Source organism: Lepisosteus platostomus, chromosome 15, assembly GCF_059453375.1.
Source record: "Lepisosteus platostomus isolate fLepPlt1 chromosome 15, fLepPlt1.hap1, whole genome shotgun sequence".
Classification (NCBI taxonomy): domain Eukaryota; kingdom Metazoa; phylum Chordata; class Actinopteri; order Semionotiformes; family Lepisosteidae; genus Lepisosteus; species Lepisosteus platostomus.
Window position 1 is genome coordinate 21,286,007 of NC_142625.1, and position 15,519 is coordinate 21,301,525.

A 15,519-nucleotide genomic window follows, 5' to 3' on the forward strand; every position below is an offset into this window, starting at 1 on the left:
GCACTACAGAGGGACCGTTACAACAATGAGAATAAGCATTGAACTTCCAAAGGCACGGAGAGCAACGAGTCGTACACGATATGTTGGGATACTGTCATACATTAGGAGACAATTTTCTTTAGGACGCTATAAAGATAACGTGTACTTTTAAATTACAGCAGTGATACTTCGAACAATGGAAAAAGTAAAGCCACCCATAGAGTATCTACACATTAAAAGAAATAAACGTATTAACTACCAAATCAATCTGGGTGGAAAAAAAGTTGAAAAACGCCTTAAATCAGACCGTGTTGTTACAAGATCCTTATCTGTTATTGTTGCAGTTCAAAGTTAGGAAACGCGCGAAACCGATAGGCTATTGTGCCGCACTGAAGTCAGGAAAGTAACCTCATCAATCAGCTCTTGATAGTTCCCTTGGAAATAGGAAGCCCTAAACTCTCGAAAAGACCTCCCACCCACGTTTTGGGAACTCCCAGAGTGACGCTGCTGAAGGCGGCGGCAAAGACTGCGCTTTTGAAATACAAGGATTTATCATAGGAGTAGGAAAAAATAGACTACTGTACTTGGCTTTCTCTGCGTAGTTTTCAAAAGCACACCCTTCATTTTAAGTGCGCCGATTTGGGGGGGGGTCATCTTCTTTATGCTGCGATCAGGAATAAAAAAACAGCAAAAATAAATAAATTGGCGCCTGAGTCACCCGATTCTAAAATACGTCCACTTACTGCTTTGTGTCTATTCTAGCTTGAAAATGTGACACACTGGAACATGTGGGGAATATTGAGGTTGGTGTGATTTTCTTTTAAAGATAGCTGTGATTTCGTGTCCCAGATGATTACAACACGGTGGAATAACAAGGTAAACCGTTCGAAAAGAGAATGTAATCGGTCGTTTCTTCATCCCTAAAACAAGACGTATTCTGTAAAGATAAGGTGAGAGTGTGTTTCAAACTAGAAATACAGCTACGTAGACCCTAGAACCAGGTAAATACAGCGCAAAATTATTTATTTTACATGCTGATGCCAATTCCTGGGTTTCAGAACTTCTCTCATTCGGAGGTGCTGGAAGAAATTTGACCATAATTGAGTGGGTGTATGATACTTTGTGATTTTTACCTGTGTCTATTCATCATACATTAAAGTTCCATTAAAATTATTTCAGAAACAAGCGAACAAACTCTTAATTATTAAAAAGACTGCTTAACGTTCTGTATTCTGAAATTGCTCGTTATCTTTGAAGTATTGAAACCAAAGAGTTGAAACAAAAAACCAAAAGTTGAACAGAAGAAGCAGATCGATTAAAGGGACTGTATGGCACCAATTATTAACAGAAAAGAAAACCTGTACTGGGAACCAGGGTTTTATTGTGTATAATAGGAAAGGAAAATAGAAACTGCAGATAACATTTCAGTGGATGCAGTATCAAGGCAGACACGCTGGATCAATATTTCATGGGGTTGACCTGTCCCTTAATATGAAGTCACTTAAAATATTCAAAATACGCAAACATCGGGACAATATTATCAGCCGAGCAACATATTCTTTACGTTGATCTTATCCTCAAAACTATGAACCTTTAAAAGGCGACACAGACAGTCCCCCAACACCAGATGGCGCTCTTTATTTTTGGCTGGATTTAAATAGTCAATCTTCTCTCATCCACTACGGTTATGTTGATGACACGGAAAACCTATTTTTATTGGCTGCCATCAGGAACGTCGCATGAGCTGATTGGTTTAGAGCAAAGGGTCATTTCCTAGTGCGCCTGCGTCAGATCCCCACGGAGTGCACAATTCAATCTGTGGAGTCAGCAGTGCTTGTATCAATTTGTCAGATTCAATCAAAGCAAGAAGCCTCTTGACTGTTTAAAGAAAGAGAGCTTGAATCCTTCAGGTTTTTTTTTAAGAAGCCCAGACTTTGGGTGTCGTCCAGCTCCAGTAAAACCGTCTCTGTTACTTAAGAAGTGTGCAGCTCGGCAGTACAAAAGGTGCCCTCAAGTCTCTCGGTTGGCGTCGCGGAGAATGACGAGCAGTGCAAGAAGGAAAGAAGAAGTTCATCTCGCCAATGGGGGGATAAAGCAGTCTGCATGGAGTAAAGCTTTCAAGAGCAACGCCGTGTGGGAGGAAAAGGTTTGGTTTATTTGGGATCGGTGGTGCGTAGGTTTCTGTGGTGCGGTGCTTCGGATAACTTTTAGTTTTCAAATGTTTTCAGTGGCTCAGGATCTGAAAGGGTTAGGGTTGACTGGTGTCAGTCGTGCCCACGTCCGACTGGAGTTGATCTTCAAATAAGAGCAGGACCGTGGTTTTCCATAGCTCTTTTTTTCCTGTAGTAATTTCTGTAACGTGTAAACCGCGCATTTAGAAGAAAATTGTTTAAATATTTGCAGATACGTAAGCGTATTATCAGAAAGTAAGACGGCATCATTTTTTACAAAGTAGGATAGTGACACCTCCAGTAAAGTAGTCAGTGTTCCCATATCGTGAGCCCTAATATGGTCGCCTTGTTACCAACACAATCAATCATGTGAAACAGTTCCCAATCTGTCGTTAACGATGGACGATATCATTTGGCACAATAAGCTACATGGTTCATTTAATGACGTTTCTTTCATTTTTACTCTAAGTCGTACCTTTCCTTGGTGGTGAGGTGATCTGTTTTCAGAAGCAGGAATATATTTATACTTGGCTTTGCACTATCCCGTTTTTATTTCAAAATTGAAACATGTTCTAAAATCATATTTTCTTAAGAACACATTTGGCCTGTTTTGGAATCATCCCAAGATGATTGTTTCCTGGGATGACAGTTTGTTCCCTTTCCTAGGTTAACCATCCCTGTAGTGTACGTGTCTGAGTTCAAAGTGTTCATGTGTGCGATACCTTTATCTGTTGAAGAGCATGCAAACCACTTATTTTACTGAAAATTAATCTTTTTTTCCCTTCCTTTTTTGCAGGATGAATTTTTAGATGTGATTTACTGGTTTCGGCAGATCATTGCAGTGATTTTAGGGGTCATTTGGGGAATTGCACCTCTAAAAGGATTTTTGGGTATCGCAATGTGAGTCACAACTTTGCAACCTGGTCTGTACCTAGTTTCTCATTCACACCTTTCTGTTCTTTCCTTACCTGTATCAGCTCTGCATATAGTGCATTTGTCTCCCTTTTAAAAATGCAAACTGTTTTACAAACCAGTCCTGAAAAAGTCAAGCAACAACAACAATGTAAAGTTAAACATGTGGCTTCGAAGGAATTCCTTTACATGTGGTGGCTGCTTGTGTTCAGGGCATTGTTTTTGGAAGGGCAAATAAAAGGGTGTATTCATCCATATCAGTTACATTTGTGCTTATTGTTGTGTTCTCAGATTCTGCATCATCAATGCTGGACTCCTTTATATCTACTTCAGCAGCTTTCAACAGATTGACGAAGAAGAGTATGGAGGAACATGGGAACTAACTAAAGAGGGCTTCATGACCTCGTTCGCACTCTTCCTGGTATTTAAAACTCTGATATCCTGTGTTTCAAAATTGAAGGAGCAAAAATGTTATAATTCCAAGAGGGTTATTCTGTTGAAATGCACAATTAGGCACTGGTGTATATCTCCTCTCCTTAATGCAGACCTACAGATTGAATTATCCGGACCTGGATAGCTTAGTTCATTAAACGTTTATGTAATGTGAGTGACAGAACACATCAATAATATCCATCAATGTCTTGTTTTTTATGACAAATCTGCATAGCTGGATATACTAAACTGATAGTCTTTTAAAAAAAGTGTTAATAGTTATTATTAACAATATCAAGGTAAAACCTAACTGGACAATTTAAAATAATTAAGCTTACATTGAATTAAAAAAGGCCTGGAGCAGATATGGGACACCAGCACCAGCACCTGAAAGTGCAACCCCAAACCCTGCTGAGCTGGAGTACTGGTCAAGGAAATTACAAGTCCAGAATCATCCGTGTCCAGATGTTTTGAATCATATTACAAAATTCTTAACACCGTGCAACACTGTCGCTTGACAGAGCGTATAAAATAATAAATTATGGAAGGGGTAACTGAATGGGTCACGAATGTTAAGCCACTATGTTAAACTGTGCATATAAATTGACATAATCGAGTCAGGAATAGCTACAGACATGCAATTATTTTTAATGGTATCCTACTGAAATTATATATTGTGGCTGTTTCATGTGCTGGTATGAGACTGATTTGATTTGTTTTTTTTATTATTTAATCATTTAATGTTCAAATAATACATTATTTACTTAGATCTGAATATAGCTGAGTCGCAGTGTTGCAGTAAGATGCTTCCAGTTTGCATGAATACAGGCTGGTTAATTCTGCAGGAATATGCTTTCTCCATAATTAAACGAGCAAAACAAGTACTGAACTTATACAGAAATGTATGGTGAAAAGGTGTTTAGTTAATTCTTTCCCATTCATATTGCAGGTTGTTTGGATCATATTCTACACAGCTATACACTATGATTGAAGAAACACGAATCTCTTTTGCGGAAAGACAAGATGGAACATCTTAGTTCATGTGAAACGTAATAAGAACTTTGAAGTCCAAGGTGTTTTTTTACCAATATAACACATGATCATTCAGGAGGGAGTGGATTATGAGTATTTGACAATGGCCTTCACAGGCTGAGATTGTGCAGCAGGTTTTTTAAGCTAACACTTTACATCCTGAACATTTTCCAAAAAGCCATGGATTAATTTTTTTATATAAACAAATAGCATTGTATCAAACACAGTTGTAGTTGTTTTATATAATGCTTTCCTCAAGTAGCGCCTTGATCAAATCGGATGTCCATAGATTTTAATTTAAACGAGTCTGTAAAATATCTGTACAATTTTCATCTTAACAAAAGAAAATGTATTAAACTGATTTGTTTGTATATTGTTATTTTGTTGTTTAATTTGCAGAACTTGACCAAAGGTATTCTGATGCTATTCTAAACCGTTTGGTTAATGTGGGCATAGAAGCAGACACTTTATTACACAATATATACTGGAGGCAGGATCACTGTAGTTGGGGAGATTCAGGTGTAAAATGTTTTTTTAAGGTTGAAATAATCCCCTTTGGAATTGTGTTAAACCATGTGTTGTTGTTTCAAACACTCAGATACAAATGTAAGGGGCTTCCAAGAGTCTTAGTCAGTAAAGGTGCCCCTATAGACTGCTGGTTGAGCCCGGAGGCCCTAGCATTGCAAGTTGAAGCTTGGATCATGTCCCCATCAGCACAATTGCCAGGACATGGAAAGGACTGAGTGGGGTTGAGTCAGCCAAGGTCCCCTTGGCATTAGCGACACCTGCAGGCTTTGGGGGATATGTGCACTGTTTCTCCAGTTGGTACTTGTTCTCTTGTCCAGTGTTGTCATTCCATAAATTTTAGAAAAATAAATGTTGGAATTTGTAGATCAATGTAGAGATATTAAAAGTCAGGTCCCTGTAAAATGGAGTAGGCTTTTTTTTTTTAATTGCAAATGTGCTTCCTAGGTTTGGATTTCCCCATTTCTGAGGCAGAAAAAAAAACTAACTTTATTTCTTGTTTAAGCTGACACATCTACTCTTGTTCATATCACATGAGTAAGAAATAATTGCAGTATTTTGTCCGGCTGCCAAATATTTGTGGACATTACGTTGGTTTTATGATATCAATGTTATCTTTGTGTGGAAATGCAGAAAAGTTGATGAACATTGATGAATATTTTTCTTAGAGCTGTATTTAGCTTTTATACATGGTACCTACTGTTCATCTGAAATCATTGTCGTGTTAAGAAATTCGCTTGTCAGTGTCCTCAGTTAATGCTGGTGTCATTCTATGCTGGTGGAGGGCTTCTGGTCCTGGAGACTGAGATGTAAACAAGTCCATGCATTTTAAAGCCGTAGACCACTGATAGTCATGCACGATCCTGCAGAGCCACCATCCAGCAGGTTTTATTGATGCTTCTAATCATCGATGAGTAAATTGACCTCTTTTCCAAGTGTCTAAATTCTGACATGATCTGTTTTGTCCTTCAGTGCCTCTTGAAACTTCACTCATTTAGAATTTATTTTCAAGAGATATTTTTAGTGGGTTAAGTTTTGTCTTTATAAATGAAAAATTTGGATCTGCATGCATACCGACAACTGTATTGAAGAAGCATTTGATTTTTAAGAAACTGAAACATTTAATTATGCAAAGCAAACCCATTTTTTTAGACGCATCAGTGACTGCCGCAGCCGAACTGCTTGAGGGAATCTTCAATTTTCCTTAAATTAAACAGTTCTTCTGTTGACAAAACGCTGCTTAATAGTACAACGCATTTTCTGAAATACTATTATTAATTTAGGTAATAATTGTTCATATCTGTTCATACACAAACCTAATTCGACAGCATACTTTGCTCAAAGCAATTTCTCTGCTGGATAAAAAGCTGTTTAGCAGCTTTTTGTATATCAGGAAAACTCCATTCTGATAGTACTTTTATATAGGTTTTCTTAGGATGTTTTGTAAGTGACTTGGTGAACGTCATTCACTAGCTATACCCAAATAAAAATATACTGCTATTTATACACAAATTTAAAAACACAAATCATTTAAATGGTAACAAATTATGCAGCGAGAAACACAAGATACCGGAACAAGGAAGGAGATTTACAGATAGAATAGTTTGTAGGCAGCGCTGCCTCAGGCTCTATTTAATGTTAAAATTAAACATTAAACAGAAGGTCGCCTTGTCTCGACAGGTAACCGGCAATGATACTCCTTTGCAGTATTCTTCGGCCGATGTTGTTTGCCTACAAATTCAAACCGTGAGCCAATGATCATCACCCATTCCCGGCGGGAGGCAGTCTTATGTGCTTGTGTAAAGTTGGCGGAACCGGTTTTGCGGCTTTCGCTCAGCCAATGCCGGCTGCCGTGGGCTGGGTTTGTTCGAGTTTAAAATGCCAGATAAAAAAAAAAAGTCATGATCTCAGAGAACTGGTAACGCACGACACTGTGCTGAGCGTAGGGTTCAGAGTTAGCATGGCATTGTCTCAGTGCCTCGACGATTTTCCCATCCCGGGCCCGACCCGGTGCAGGAATAACCTGAGTCCCCAGGAATTGTACAGCGAAGCGCACAGACTGGCTTTGGAAGAGCTGATCTCTGGGGGCAAAGAGTCCTATGTGGAATTTTTAAAGAAAGAGAAGATACCCAATTTCCTTTCCAGCGATGAAATCAGACTGATTATGGACTCGGCTGTGCACCCTAAAAACGTCTCTCTAAGCGGAGAGGATACGGGCATGGAGCAGTCCGTGAGCAGCTCGATGGACTGCTCCTCTGTCACCTACTTTCCCGAGGTCTCGGACGTAGAGCCGCCGCTGTTGGAAATAGGCTGGCCGGCCTTCACCGCCGGCTCATTCCGAGGAGTCACTCGGGCTGTAGCTCACTTTCAGCCCAGCTATGGTGAATGCATCTATAGTTGCAAGGAGGCTGCTAGGCGAATGATAAGAAGCGCAAAAGAGGTAACAATTTAACACCCACATTGGCTTAAGTGGTACTGTTACTAATCTCAGTCGTGGTCGCTATGACACTGTCAGCGTTAGTTCCGGTTTCTATATGCAGTAAAACGTTTACCGTGGTAGCGTGGAAGATTTTAAAGGAGTGAGAAAGAAGTCAAGACGGCGTCTTCTGTGATCGCGGACGGTTATGTGGTCGGTCGAAAATGCTATTTTGAGTTTATGGGCCAGGGCAAGGCGCAACAGTAAATTGTGAATTAAAAGTTTCGCACGAATGTGACCTCATGCACAACAGACGTGCAGTCTAAAGTATACAGATACGCGACACCCCCACAAATAATACTGTAACCGGTTTTGAACTTCGCTTACAATTTACAAATATTGCATTGTAAAATGTCATTTTTGCCCTTGCTGTATACTATCCGGATCGGTATAACAGCGGAGGGCAAGGAGGATAACCCACACCCTAGCACTCACCTAGAAATGTACGTTAAATATTCTGTTACAGCTCACAAAATACCTGTAGTCACTAGAGGAACAAATCTCGTTAAGACGCATGAGCAGTGGAAAATTTAAATCCTTTCTCACTTGATGAGCCGCAGCAATTTTATCTGTGCGTTGTTTGAAGTGATAATACTACATTATCGTCGCGATATATTTTTCATAAATCACGCAGGTGATGTGCTTAAGAGTTGGCCTGTACTTTAATTAGTGCCGGGTTACAAGCATCTCGATTATGGTGATGGGAGAAGAGGCCTTAACAGCATGGGTCAATAAAGCGCATTTAAAGTCATTGATTTTAAGAACAGACAGCGGGACATTGAAATTTGAACTGATGACACCCAGCGTTCCCTGTAGAATAATCCCGCGGAATCAGGCACAACAATGATTGTCAACACGTTCTGATTATTTTGATTTTACCTTTTTGCTTTTGATTGTATTTTTAAGGAATATGGTATTACCAGTGGAGTTGTTTTTCAGAAACCTAGACAGTGTGCTTTTTACCATTCATATAACCATGGAACATGATTTTACGATTTTAACAATCCTATATACCAGTCAATACATGATCTTTCAGATGTCTCCATAGGTAAAAACCACACGTGTTCTGCTTAGATGATATGACTATTTGGGAGCCAGCTTGAAAAAAAAAACAGTTTCTACACTTCTGTGCTGAAGTATTGGTAAATTGCCAGCAACAAACTCTTGAGAAGCTTTATTTGTACTGATACACCAGCATTCCTATTTTGTTTTTTTTCCCACCTTTTATTCATTCTATTCGATTCTCGTTGTTAAAATTTGTGGAAAAAATATTCCTAAAAAGTTTCAGTGCTATTAAGTCGTGTGTACAAAACAATCATGCAGTAGGTGAGTGACATATTAAAAGGACTTTAATTGCTCACACTCTTTGTATAGCGTTCAAGATGTAAATGCAAGGGTTTATAAAAAGTGGGACTGAAAAAAATGACAGGAAGGGAGTATAGACATGTTTGAACATATTTGTGCCATGCCTCATGTTCACTGCCATATGAATCACAATTGCTTATCAGACAGAATGTGTTCCCATCACTCTGTACACCTGGATTGTCAATTACCAGCCCAGGGCACTGTAACATGAAAAGCCCACAGTGTCTTAGGCAGTTATAGTCAAGGCCGTCGTTCATACATGGATGATTTGTATTTCAGTATTATTTTAGGACAAGTCAGAAATTGCAGCACTTTCACATTTGGAATTTGTAGGAGTTGTCTTTTGCTGTCTATTGTCAATTATGCATTCTTTTCCCTATTTTCTCTGGAATGTACAGTAAGTGAGCAAATTTCCAGAAGGGTATAAAATATTAACACTAGTAGACTAGAAATTCCTGTAGAAGTTATTTGCTAAGAGTAAAATGTTCCAACATGCTAAACACTCCCCAGAAATGATAGAGATTTTTTTTCCCCACTTGCAAATATGTTTAGTCTACACATACTATGGACAGGACACTACTTGCAGGTGCTTTACTAGTAAATTAAAAATGTCACAACTAGAAGACTAGAGGGAAGTCTGCCTTTCAATATGATTTGTCTGTGCCGAGATTCAAATCTAAACATTTTCAGAATATAAAAGAAGACAGAGGGAAGTTTCAGGTTTGTGTAAATATTTTAAGTATTAGTATTTGGTATTTTATATTTGACTAAATTGTACTCCAGCTCTGTAAGCAAGTTGAGGCATGGAGGCTATATTGATGCACAGAAGGAATGAGACAATTGGTTCTAATCGATTTAATTAACATATTTAGACAAATGTCAAATGAAATTTTAGAGCATGTCCATGCAAATACAATCCAAAGAATCCGAATGCATTTTCACTTCTGGAATGAAATAATGAAACATTTCAAAGAATGTATCCGGTATTACCTCCTGAGATTTATCCCAGTCCCGGGAGCGCTCATACACTAACCTGGCCAGGTGGCTGTAGGGTGTTCTGCCATCTGCCAGCAGCCATATCACCCTGCAACTCACAACTGGCAACCCACAGAAGCTAAGCAGGTGTGAGCCTGGTCAGTACCTGGATGGGAGACCTCCTGGGAAAACCTAAGGTTGCTGCTGGAAGAGGCGTTAGTGGGGCTGTTAGTGTATACTGTAAACAGGCGCCGTCCTTCGGATGAGACGTAAAACCGAGGTCCTGACTCTCTGTGGTCATTAAAAATCCCAGGGTGTTTCTCGAAAAGAGTAGGGGTGTAACCCCGGCATCCTGGCCAAATTTCCCCATCGGCTGTTATCAATCATGGCCTCCTAACAATCCCCCTCTGTGAATTGGCTTCATTACTCTGCTCTCCTCCCCACTGATAGCTGATGTGTGGTGAGCGTTCTGGCGCACTATGGCTGCCGTCGCATCATCCAGGTGGATGCTGCACATTGGTGGTGGTGGAGGGGAGTCCCCATTACCTGTAAAGCGCTTTGAGTGGAGTGTCCAGAAAAAGTGCTATATAAGTGTGCAGCTGTTGCCAGGTGGTGAACTTCCTGGTGGCAGTTACCTTGAACAACACAACAGCTAGAGCGACATGTTACTCCAAGTCCACACAAATGTTGTCCACCGTCAGGTCTGTGAATGTCAACAAGATGTTTATTGCTGCATAAGCCACTCCACCACTCTCTCTGCCCCCTCTCGGATATTCTCTGAGCCCCAGACACTTAGCTGTCAACATGTTAACCCTGAATGACCTCTGAGCATTCAGATCGTTTTCATGAAGACGGTGAGCTATGCTCATTATGCTGATGTGTGGGTTTTTTCTTCATATAACCTCTGATCCTGGACACCCAATGTAAATAATATGATGTATGTGCTCTGTCAGCTATTGATGTAGACTTGGACTATTATATTTTCACTCTTAATCAATGTTTTCATTTGAAACTGATTTCCCCCAATGGACACATTCATAATGTTTTCTTCAGGTCTCTTTACAGTGGCCAGGATCATAACCTCATTTCACAGTGGCTCATCTCTAGATGTAGCTTAATGTAAGATGAGCAAGACAAATCCTGCTTAGTGTATTATGAGCAGCCCATTTTACAGTTTTTACAGTGTCGGGCATCTCGATTTGCAAAGCCTAAAACCATACTCTTTTCCTTGGCATTTCAGGTCATTGCCTTAGTAACAGACTCTTTCACGGATGTGGACATATTCAGAGACATCCAGGAGGCCTGCATCAAGCGTCAGGTTCCTGTCTACATCCTGTTGGATCAGTCCTGTGTGTCTTCCTTCCTGCAGATGTGCAAGAACTTGGACGTCCAGCTGGAGGATCTCCAAGTACGAGCTCTTGTTTTACCTCTGTGTAACACTGAGAGTCAAGGCTGTGATGGGCACTGGTGTTGCTGTCTGCACTCAAGAGAACTACAAGTGGAAATGTGTGAATGTGTGCTGGTGTCCTATCCAGGCTGTAACCCTGCCTTGCCCTCTGTCTCTACCTGCTTAGGTTCCAGCTCACTGTGAACCTGAGCTAGCTTACAGCATGAGCATGATAAGATCACTTTATTGGCCATACACAGTTGCTTGTATTAGGAATTTGTCTTTTTGCATACCCCAACTTGCTCTCCATGAGACACACAGTGGGAGAGGGAGAGAAGCTTGGGGTCAGAGCGCAGGGTCAACCATTTATACGGCACCCCTGGAGAAGTTGGGGTTAAGAGCCTTGCTCAGGGGCCCAACGGAGTAGGATTCCTCTGCCGGCTGCAGGATATGAACCGGCAACCTTCCAGCCACAGGCGCAGATCCTTAGCCACAGAGTCACTGCACTGCCCCATGAGAGGATGCTCCCAATGCTTGTGAAGATTTTCAGTGGCTGTCCATCCACCTCCTGGAGACGTGCTGTCTTGGGATGACGGACAACTCCAAATTGTTTCTTTTTCTGTGGCCTGGCATCCCAATTCCCATTTGGAAGAGCACTTATGTGCTTTCATTTACTCTGTGCATCCTGTGGTTCTGGGATATGTTCCAGAGTGTCAGGTAGAGTGACTTACTGATAGTGAATAGATTAATGATCAAGGACAAGTTTAGCATTCAAATCATTGTATTTCATTTTTGCATCAACTTTGGCTTTTGACAAGGCATTAATGATTAAGTTAAAAATATGTTCTGGAAAGTTGACCGGCCAGTTGGGAGATTTTTATGAAGTGTGAGTCATAACTTTTATAACACAATATTGTCCAAGGAAATGTTACCCTTTGTAAATGAAAGAACAAGTTATGTATGTTTAAGGGATTTTTTAATTTTCATTATATATTACAGCATATGAGGGTACGAACCATCACTGGAGCTACGTTCTATATGCGGTCTGGTGCAAAGATTGTTGGAAAAGTTCATGAGAGGTTCATGTTGATTGATGGAAACAGGGTGGCAACAGGTTCATACAGGTAATTATAAGTTTATTTTCTTCTTGTCTGTGCTTTAGTAGAGTGGCTCTGTTGGGAAATGTTTAATTGTTTCAGTTGAATATATTCACATTACTGTAGTGGGATCTTGCTGTGTCATGGGGAGAATAGGGAAAAAACAATGTTAGTTATCTCTGAACTAACATTGTTTTTTTCTTGTTTGTATTACTTGCTTTTCTTAGGTTTGATTGGACGGATGGGAAGCTTAACAGCAGCAACTTGATCGAACTGTCAGGCCAGATCTCCGAGAGCTTTGACGAAGAGTTCCGGGTCCTCTACGCCGAGTCTAAACCCATCAGTCCCAAGCTTGCCCCCAGTCGCAGGAGCAGTGGGATCTATGACCACGTCCTTCTCAAGGTACCTCCTGCTCAGGAGCCTCCTAGGACCAGCCAGTTTTCCAGCACACCAAGCAAAGCTCCAGTAGTGTCTGTGCTGCCTGGAGATGATGAAGATGATGCTGGAGAGCTGTCCCCCCAAGGCAGCAGAGTGTCAGAAATGTCCACCATTGGAGATGACTGGATGGAGGAAAACCACATGGAGGATGTTATTGCTGCTGCGAATGCTCTGACAGGTGTAGATGTTGCTGTGCCTTCTTCTGCCAAGGTGGCAGCAGCTGGAGAACCTTGTGTCCCTGTGACCTGCCATGCCTCCACACAAACCTTCATTCCTGTGGCGGAAAGCAGCATGCAGACTGATCTAGCCAATCAGGAAGAAGCACCTACTTTCTCAGCTTGTGCCACCCAAACGGATAGCAAGGGCTCATTTTCCTCTGGATCTGGTTCCCAGCCTTCCGCTCCTCCCAGGGAGCAACCCAAAGGCTACAGACGGTCCCCTGTCAAACACTCGCCTCCGTCCCCTGACGGCTCTCTGCGAGACTGCTTCAACAAACTGACCAAGGAGCGGCAGTACCACTACTCCACTATCCGCTCCAAGCTGGACCACATGGTAGCTCTCTTGTCCCAGCGGAGGGAGCTGGTGGACCTCACCAACCTGGCCTTGAACCCTGGCGCCTACAAGCTCAGGAAGACACAGGAGCAGTGCGGCCGCCACCAGCTGGTACTGAGGGAGACGGTCCGCTTGGGTCCCTTATCACGATCGAGGTGCTTAAAATAAATGGAAAAGACTGACTGTACTTGAGCAACAACACTACTGACAGATTTGTGGAAGGGTATGAGAGCTATCAAAGAGTATGTGTTCATACTAAATTACAAATATTGGGACACAGATGTAAAGGACTCATCTTTTCTCACTTGGGAGTAATGTTGTATCTGAGTTATGTTGAATTGCAGACATTAAACCTAAAAAACAGACCACCCCCCAATGCATTGTGTTCAGTCAATTTAGGAGCGTGTCATCTACAATGTTTACAAGTGCTGTACTTGCCTTGTAACACTGAAAACTAAGAATGTTTTGCAACTGCCAAAAAATTTGCTCCAACACTTACAGAGTGTCTACTTTTCCTTTTAACTCTAATTACAAGATAAGAAAACCACTTGCAGTGGTAGTGTTTCAGGTTGGACTTTTTTAGTATTCTTCAATACTACTCACAATGGTTGTATATGGTTATAAGAGTTTATAACTATCGCATGTCATGGGCTGTATGTATTTGGTGGTGAGAACCTAAATATAATTGTCTGTGTGTTGAATCTGCAGGTCTTATGACGGTTTCAGTCACATCTTCTCGCCTGTTTCCTCCAGGAATATCAATGATAATTGTACTGTTTAAGGAATAACAATAGGCCAAATGGGTAATGAGCAATTGGGCTCAAAATGAATTGACAAAGATGATGAAACAAAGCCCATAACTGAACTGTAAAAGGATTTTAAATCGGGGCTGAGACAAATACCCAAGTGTTTACAGCTTCTATTTTTATATAAAAAACCCAATATATTCACAGTGTCAGACAGCACAATTGTAGTGAACAATACACTATACAACACTGCTTTCATTTGTTATATTAGGTGCTTGAAATTAATGTTCACTACTTTTAACTTTACTTCCCTCTTTGTTTTCGGATATATGTATGTGTAGTATTAGGTATTTTTTACGTGTAATGGAATTATAGTCTGCAGGGACATAGATTTTTGGTGTGATCTCATTAAATAAATGTAATTGTGTTTCTTCTGAATATGCAGTTGTCCTATTTGTCTGAATGTTTTAATATTCCATCTCACCTAAAAACATTAACGATTTAATTTTGAAATAAAAATGATTAGAACAGCAACAAACAGACTGCAACCTATGGCCACCAAGTCCATATTCAGAAATAACAGTTCCTTGAATTTCTTTATTATATTAAATCCCAGAAGATCCTTAAGGCCTTAATATATAGGAAGGGACTTGCATCATTGAAGTACAGCACTCAACTGGGTGAGACACGGCAGTCATTCTGTTCCCGTAGTCCTGCTCCACAGCAGATCTGCATTTTTACAAATTAATTATGGTGGATATAGAGTATATTCTACCAGTTTTTGTGTGGGTTTCCTCTGGGTGCTCCAGTTTACTCTCACAGTCCAAAAACATGCTGGTAGGTTAATTGGCTTTTGGGAAAATTGTCCCTGGTGTGAGTGTGTGCAGGCCTGTGTGTCTACCCTGCGATGGACTGGTGTTTGATCCAGGGTGTACCCTGCCTTGCTCCCATTGCTTGCTGGGATAGGCCTCAGCTAACCCGTGACCCTGAAAAGAACGAAGTGGTTAGAAAATGGATGGATGGATGGATTAAGGTGGAATCTTTAATTGGGTGAAATGTGCAAGTCCAAATTGAAAGTTGGGTTAAACACCTCTACTCACTAACAGTGCCAAGAAATCTTTTAATGTCTTGACCTCACTTTAACTTCTCATTTGAAGGATAACACCTCCTACAGCACAGTGTCCTCTGTTGCTGTACTGGGGAATTGGTTTGGACAGTGGTCCAGAGAAGAGCACCACCTATTAACACCAATTAAAGCAGCAACATGGTTTTCCTTAGGGGTATGCCATTCCAGGAAAGACCAGGTGCAGACTGTGCTTCTGGGATCCAGGGAGTCAGTGACATTCTCTCTGATTTCTTGGGGAATTTGTATTTGTATTTGTCCTGAATATACATCGTTTGTGAATTACAAATTCTTGTAAACTATTTTTTT

The 15,519-nt window shown here is 40.8% G+C and overlaps 2 protein-coding genes across 2 annotated transcripts; both read left to right on the forward strand.

The window, feature by feature from the left end:
- The first annotated feature begins 1,751 nt into the window (after positions 1–1,751).
- On the forward strand, positions 1,752–4,897 carry rab5if (RAB5 interacting factor). The gene is made up of 4 exons (XM_088608073.1): positions 1,752–2,125; positions 2,947–3,050; positions 3,354–3,483; positions 4,444–4,897. Exons 1-4 carry the CDS (start codon positions 2,018–2,020, stop codon positions 4,483–4,485), a joined length of 384 nt encoding a protein of 127 aa, XP_088464199.1. The 5' UTR covers positions 1,752–2,017; the 3' UTR covers positions 4,486–4,897.
- Positions 4,898–6,726: 1,829 nt separating this feature from the next.
- On the forward strand, positions 6,727–14,525 carry sack1d (scaffolding CK1 anchoring protein D). Its single transcript, XM_088608022.1, has 4 exons — positions 6,727–7,491; positions 11,108–11,275; positions 12,254–12,378; positions 12,579–14,525. The coding sequence occupies exons 1-4, from the start codon at positions 6,841–6,843 to the stop codon at positions 13,507–13,509; spliced, it is 1,875 nt and encodes a 624-aa protein (XP_088464148.1). The 5' UTR covers positions 6,727–6,840; the 3' UTR covers positions 13,510–14,525.
- Positions 14,526–15,519: the final 994 nt, after the last annotated feature.

Bases quoted from the DNA above. Each gene is read 5' to 3' on its own strand.
- sack1d (XM_088608022.1), top strand. From the start codon at position 6,841: ATGTGCTTGTGTAAAGTTGGCGGAACCGGTTTTGCGGCTTTCGCTCAG. The intron at 11,276-12,253 runs GTACGAGCTCTT...TATATATTACAG, and splicing joins TCCAGCTGGAGGATCTCCAA to CATATGAGGGTACGAACCAT. The intron at 12,379-12,578 runs GTAATTATAAGT...TGCTTTTCTTAG, and splicing joins GTGGCAACAGGTTCATACAG to GTTTGATTGGACGGATGGGA.
- rab5if (XM_088608073.1), top strand. From the start codon at position 2,018: ATGACGAGCAGTGCAAGAAGGAAAGAAGAAGTTCATCTCGCCAATGGG. The intron at 3,051-3,353 runs GTGAGTCACAAC...TTGTGTTCTCAG, and splicing joins GGATTTTTGGGTATCGCAAT to ATTCTGCATCATCAATGCTG. The intron at 3,484-4,443 runs GTATTTAAAACT...TTCATATTGCAG, and splicing joins CCTCGTTCGCACTCTTCCTG to GTTGTTTGGATCATATTCTA.